This window comes from Microtus ochrogaster, chromosome 4 (genome assembly GCF_000317375.1).
Source record: "Microtus ochrogaster isolate Prairie Vole_2 chromosome 4, MicOch1.0, whole genome shotgun sequence".
Lineage (NCBI taxonomy): Eukaryota > Metazoa > Chordata > Mammalia > Rodentia > Cricetidae > Microtus > Microtus ochrogaster.
The window spans coordinates 44,636,131-44,643,223 of NC_022011.1; the positions used below are offsets into that span (position 1 = coordinate 44,636,131).

The 7,093-nt window shown below is 50.0% G+C and overlaps 1 protein-coding gene across 11 annotated transcripts in view; it reads left to right on the forward strand.

The window, feature by feature from the left end:
• The window catches only part of Dnm1 (dynamin 1), a 46,913-nt gene that overhangs the window by 23,049 nt on the left and 16,771 nt on the right, over positions 1-7,093 (forward strand). For all 11 annotated transcript variants that reach the window (XR_003376576.1, XM_026777141.1, XM_026777146.1 and 8 more), the window contains exon 11: positions 4,645-4,731. Coding sequence is in view for 10 of the 11 variants with exons in the window: in XM_026777141.1 (XP_026632942.1) it covers positions 4,645-4,731 (87 nt within the window). In the remaining variant the exon portion in view is untranslated. The remainder of the gene's footprint in view (positions 1-4,644; positions 4,732-7,093) is intronic.

A 7,093-nucleotide genomic window follows, 5' to 3' on the forward strand; every position in this document is an offset into this window, starting at 1 on the left:
TGCTCCCCCCAGCCTCCTCCCGACAGGCCCTTAGCGTGCTCCCCTCAGCCTCCTCCCGACAGGCCCTTAGCCTGCTCCCCCCAGCCTCCTCCCGACAGGCCCTTAGCGTGCTCCCCTCAGCCTCCTCCCGACAGGCACTTAGCCTGCTCCATGTTTACATTAGTTGCTGTTCTCTGCTCTCCTCTCCTCCTCTCCATCCTTCCTTTCTTCCCAGCTCTCCCCCCACCTTTTTTTTTTTTGAGACAACCTCACTCTCTGGCCGAGGCTGACCTGGAGTCCACTATATAGCCCAGGCTGAGCTAGATTTCATGGCAGTCCTTGTGCCTTAGCCTCCTGAGTGCCAGGAACAAAGGCATGAGCCACCATACCCACTTAAAACCTTCTTCCGTATTTCTGGACTGACCAGACGGTTCAGTGCATAAAGCACTCACTGAGCGCATGTGTCCACACGCACGTCATGCACACATTAATACAGTAAAATAACTAATTTCAAAAGCTTTCCTATTTCTACAACGTAATTGACTTGTTTATTTTAGCCATGCTGGCTCTGTATCCATATATTGCTCTTTTCATTCTACACACTGGGTAGAGTTATTATGTAGCCTATAGAAATATTTTTTTTCTGAAACAGGGTTTCTCTGTGTAGCTCTAGCTGTCCTGGAACTCTCTCTGTAGAGCAGGCTGGCCTCAAACTCAGATATCCACCTGCCTCTAACTCCAGAGCGCTGGGATTAAAGGTGTGCCCACTACCTGGCCATATATAATCATTTTTTAATGGTGATACAAGAGGCCATTACATAAATTTGCCTGACCATTTTCCCATTAAACGTTTAATCTCTATTTTTTTAAATATCATAAAGAAACAGGGGTTGGGGATGGCTCAGTTGGTAAAGTGTTTGCCACACAAGCAGGAAGCCCTGTGTTCAGATCCCCACGTGGAAAGCAGATGCAGCCACACACTGTGGTCCCAGGGCTGGGAATACAGACCGTCAAATCCTGGGAGCTGCTGACCCACAAGCCAAATTGTGGCTCCAAGTTTAGTTAGAGATTCTGCCTCAAATATAGGGTGGAGAAGGGGCCGAGGAGTCACCCCACACTGACCTCTGCCCCCCACATGAACACGCATACATACAGGTGCACAAAGAAAGAGCTGGTAATGTTCGCCTTTGTAGGTGGAGATCCGCCATGCTTCTTTCTCTTGGATGGTCCCCTTAAGGGAGAGCCCCAGGAAGTAGATGGGTAGATACAGACACTCCAAAGCTGTAGAGCACTTTGCTGAGCTTGTCCTACAGAGAGCAGTAACGGTGACAGGGAAACTTGGAAAGCAATCCATGTTTTCATCCAGAGGCAGTCGGTAGGTAAAGTAAGGAGCTACAGTAGAAACCTGCAGGTGGCTAAAGGGCCACGCCTCAGTCCCACACTCTGGAGTGGAGGCAGGGGGGTCAGGAGGTCAAGGTCACCCCTGCCACAGAGTTAGAGGCCAGCCTAGGTTACCTCGTCTGTCTCAAAAGAAAAGCGGTGAGACAGGCTGTGTGCTCCCGTCCACGCGGTGAGACAGGCTGTGTGCTCTCGTCCACGCGGCCCCCTATGATGTAAAGGGAGTGTAGAAAACATTGCGGAAAAGAATACATGTAGTGGGCTGGAGAGATGGCTCAGAGGTTAAGAGCATTGCCTGCTCTTCCAAAGGTCCTGAGTTCAATTCCCAGCAACCACATGGTGGCTCACAACCATCTGTAAAGGTCTGGTGCCCTCTTCTGGCCTTCAGGCATACACACAGACAGAATATTGTATACATAATAAATAAATAAATAAATGTTATTTTTTTAAAAAAAGAATACATGTACCATTTTGAGGAGAAATTAGTAAGAATCGAACACTAAAATCCAGTCATATTTACCCAATGCATACCCAAAACTATTGTTTTGAAGGAGAAGGGAACATAGGGGTGTTTCTATTTCACATTAAGTCTTTTGTGGTTATTGAGATGGCTCCTTTCACAGAGAACATTTCTCTTAAGGGAGAACTGTATTTTTGCCTTATGATATAACTTCAATAGTCATTTTTCTTTATATGACAAAATTCACTTATATTTGTGCTTTTTTAAAAAAAAAAAGTATGTTTTTTGAGACAGAATTTCCCTGTGTATTCCTGGCTATCCTGGAATTTACTTTTTTTTTTTTTTTTGGTTTTTCGAGACAGGGTTTCTCTGTAGCCTTGGAGCCTGTCCTGGAACTAGCTCTGTAGACCAGGCTGGCCTCGAACTCACAGAGATTCGCCTGCCTCTGCCTCCCGAGTTGGAATTTGCTCTTTAGACCAGGCTGGCCCCTGCCTCCCAAGTGCTGGGATTAAAAGTATTCACCACCATAGTTTTGTGGACTTCTTTTTCTTTTCTTTTCTTTTCTTTTCTTTGCTTTCCTTTCCTTTCCTTTCCTTTCCTTTCCTTTCCTTTCCTTTCCTTTCTTTTTAATACCTATGTTTTCTAAGCCACTCCTGACAGAGGTTTGGTTTTATTCCTAGCACTGCTGACTTAGATTTTTTTATTTTTCATCTCTGGACACAGCCGAGAGTTTGATGTTAGGCAAGGATAAGAAGCACCATGCCTGACACTTGAACAGTGCTCAGCGGTCAGCAGGCAGGGCTGGGCTTTGAACCAAGGATTCGTGACTTCAACAGCTTCATCCCTGACCTCAAAACCAATGGGCTCCAGGCTGGCTAGTCTACCCAGCCAAGAACCCAGAGAGAGGGAAAGAGAGGTTCCATTTTAAAAACTGGCTAAAAGTCCTGGCGGGGATCCGAGGCAGCATGGAAAAAGATGCTGGAAAGAGCGGAACTCGAGGGAGCTGAGGCGGCCCTGTCCGCATGGGACATGTGGAAAACTTGAGAAACATAGATCCAGGCTCTTAGCAAGGAGCTGGCCATGCTTTTTGGCAAATGGCTCCATCCTTCCCAGCCCCACCCCCACCCCTGCCCTGGGAGGAAGCCTTGGACCACCTCAGAGACCTGGTGGCTGTGACTCAGCCCCAGATCTCTGTCCAGACTCAGAGGCGCATACAGGGAGCCACACAGGGCAGCAGATGCCTCCAGCTCCAGCCAGCATTAAAGCTCAGAGTCTCGGGCTGGTCCTGCCACAAAGTCTCAGCCCCTTGTGCTAGGCGGCCTCAGCTGCACCCTTGGCACAGGGAAGGTTGGATGTGGGCTTCTCACAAGTCAGTCTTTCCTGAGCTGGTATCCTGAGCTCCACTCCCATCCCGTCCCCCCCAGTCCATCCTGACAGCCCCTCTTGGCCTTCATATTGCCCTCAGAATGAGGCACAGAGTGCTTGGATCTTCCCACAGGATCCACCTGAGAGTCTTGACCCAGTGCAGGGTGAAAAGCGGCACCAGGAAGTGTTCAAGCTTCCCCTGGGGGAAGGGTGGTCCTGGTGGGTGGGCTCCACCTTCAGAAGCCCTGGCTAAGAGTTCCTTCCAAGCCAGAAGATGGAGGAGCCTCTGCCTGCTCACCCAGCAAGGAGGACAAAGACATTCATCTTCCATTCATTTTCTCATTCCTCCAACATGCCCTCTTTGAGTGCTAGTGGTGCCCAGCCCTGCCGCAGCCCTGGGGAACAAATGCTACCTAGAGATGAAGGAGGCTGAGGTAGCACAGGGGGCCCTCAACTCAGCTCTTAGTCCTCAATCTGGACAGACTTCAGGAAGAGGTGGCAGCTAAGAGAAGCTACGGCAGAGCAAGTTGTCTGGGCTTTGTCCAGAACCTGGCTGGGCTGAGGACAGGGCTCCTAGGAGGTCAAGGTCATTCTTGAAAATGGGGGGTGGGGTTGTGTGTGCCTACTGGGTCTGCTAAGTCTGAGATCTGGGCAGATGTATCTGGAGGTGATGGTGGCAGACAGAGAGGTGGCATGCCAAGGGAGACAGGACTGGGTGGGCTATACCAAGTGGTCCCAGGGCCCAGCAAGGCCCCCGCGGGGTCCTGCTCATGCTGCTGACACTGTCTCTGCATGTCCCCTGTGTCCTTGGATGCCTGTGCCAGGGAGCTCCTGCATGTCCTCTAGTGTGACTGCCATGTCCTCCTATAAATCCTTTCCCGGCTCTGCCCCCAGCCTGACTCAGGAGGCTGACTGGCACCATGGGCCCTCCCCTTCCCAGTTTCTCCTGGATAGGTCTCTGGCGGCTGTTCCTTGCCTGATTCCTCACTTGGCTGTCACTCAAAGCCTTTAGGAAGGCAAGGGGTCACCCCGAGGGTCAGTGAAAGCCTTAGAAACTAAGGATGCCTCAAAGGCCTCCATCTGCCACGTCAGTTGCAAGATGGCCACTGTCAAGATGGTGGCCACCGCAGCCATCTCTTTCTGTAGTTCTCCCCATGGAGACTATCCCTTGTCCACTGAAACTGCCCACGTGGGCCAGTAAAGATGGTCCTGGAACCAGGAAGACCCTTGAATTGCCATTTAGAACCCACAATTGGGTGAAAGGGGTGGTCATGGCTTGGTGCCATCAGCCTCTTGGGGCTCCAGGGCTCTCTTCTTGGCCTGGCCGGTGTTCCCATGCATATCTCCCACCCCACACCCCTGGGTCTCTGTACTCAGGTGCTGCTTGGGAGCCTGATGCCTAGGCCCTGTGTGTACGTGGCTTTCTCTCTGCCCTTCTCCAGCTCCAGCAATACCCGCGTCTTCGGGAGGAGATGGAGCGTATAGTGACCACCCACATCCGGGAACGCGAGGGCCGCACCAAGGAACAGGTGAGTTCCCAGGCTCCGTCTCCCTTCATCTTTTCAGAATAACTTTCTGATCCTCTCTGTCTGTTTTCTTATGGGATGATATTGTTAACAGAATGTGGATTGTTTTAGCCATTTTTGAAGGACACAGTTCAGCTGTATCGAGTAGCTTGACTTTGCCACCATCCAGAGAAGGCTTTGCTTCTTGAAAAGCTGACTTTGTGCTTGTCATAAAAGTCCCCTCCCAGCTCCTGGCAGACACATTTCTTTCTGTGCCTATGAATTTATCTAGACTCCTGTGGGAAGTGAAATCATACAGTGTCAATCCTTTGGTGTCTGGCTTGTTTCATTTAGCCTAATGCCTTCAAGGTTTATGCAAAAATACTGTAGCATCTACCAGACTTCCTTTCTAAATACTTGAAATATATTCTGTGGACTAGACACTACATTTTTGTTTATACATTGGGTTCTTTTCCACCTTTAAAACATGTCTGTGTGTGGGTATTTTGCCTGTGTTTATGTCTTTGCATCATTTTTGTGTCTGGTGTCCACGAGGCCAGAAGAGGGCATTGGCTCCCCTGGGACTGGAGTTACAGGTGGTTGTGAGCTGCCTTGTGGATGCTGGGAATTGAACCAGGGTCCTCTGGAAGAATAGTCAGTGTTCTTAATCGCTGAGCCATCTCTCCAGTCTCTCCCCGCCATCTCTCGGCTGTTGTACATAATCCTGCTAGGAAATACAGCTGTGCAAATACTTGCTCAGGTCCCTGCTTGCAGTTCTTTGGGGTCTGTACTCAGCTGTGGATTTGATGGACCATATCATATGGTAATGCTAGCTACCATGTCTTTATTAGTGGTCCTGGAAATTGAATGTAGGGCTGAGCACATGCTAAGCACACACACTACCACGGAGCTCCATCCCTAGTGCCATTTGTTTGGTAATTTGAGGAACCACCATCCTGAGTGCACACTTTCGCATTCCCACCATGTTCCTCTTTTCCCCTTCTTCCCTTTCTTGTCCCTTCTGCCCCTCCTCTGTCTCTGCTTCCGTCCATCCCTTCATTTCTCTCTCCCTTCTTTTCTTCCCTCTCTTCCCTTCCCACCCGCCTTCCATCCCCTAACTGGAATCTCACTGTGTAGCCTAGGCTAGCCACAAACCCATGATACCACTGCCTCATCCCCTGGAGCACTTGGGTTACTGGCGTGCAGCACCTCACCCAGATACCACCCCCTTCCTTTCTGTTAGTCTGTCTGGCTTCCTCGGCTTTCTGGCCATCTGTCTGGTCATCTCCCTGGAGGCCGCTCTCTGTTTGCTGTCTCTGGTTAACCTTTACCCTTCACAGACACTGCTCCTTTTGCATCTCTGTTTATGAAATAAATATTCATTCATTCACAAATTTAGACTCCAGATGTTATCTTTGGGCCTGGAAGAACAGAGATATTCTGACCCATTCTGGACCTCCTGAGGCTTAAAACAGAGTCTCACTATGTAGCTGGCCTGGAACTCACTATGTAGACCAGGCTGACCTCAAACTCACAGAGACCTGCCTGCATGTTTTAAAATCCTTATTATGCCAGATACCTTTACGAACAATTATAATCCCAGATTCTTGGGAGGTGAGGCAGGAGGATCAAGAGTTTGAAGCCAACTTAGACAACATACAGAGATCCTGTTTCAAGACAAACAAAAAGCCAAAACAACAAAAAAAAAAACAAAGAAGATAAAGCCAGGCTGGGGCTCAGCGAGTTAGGCCTCTGGTATGCAAGTGTGAGGACCTGAGTTCGAATCCTCAGGACCCGGGGGAAATCAGGCACGGTAATGTACACCTGTAATCCCAGAGCTCCTACAGTAAGATGGAAAGCAAGCAGCCGAAGAAAGCCGGGTGCGACAGCACACACCTTTAACCCCAGCACCTGGGAGGCAAGGCAAGAGGGGCTCTGAACGTGAGCCAGACTGGTCTACATAGCAAGGTCCAGCCAGGACCATATAGAGAGACCCTGTCTTGACAGCTTCCCTCAAAAGAAAGAGGAGGAGGTTTGAGCCCAAAGTCCAGCTAGCCTGGTGTTTGGAATGATAATTAACAAGAGACCTTGTCCCAGACAAGGCAGAAGGTAAGGAAGGACAGTCAAGGCTGCCCTCTGACCTCCATATGCACATCATGGTACACGGTGTCACGGTGTATACACACACACACACACACACACACAGCTCTCACACACGTGACCCGCCTCCTCCCACAAAATCGCTGTGGGTTGCTGCCCAGCGTCCCTCCCTTTCTTTTCCTCCCTCCCTCCCTATTTCTCCTTCCGTCCCCCCACCACTTTAAGTTGCATGTGCAAGTGGGCGATCGTGCGTGTGTGTGTGTGTGTGTGTGTGTGTGTGTGTGTG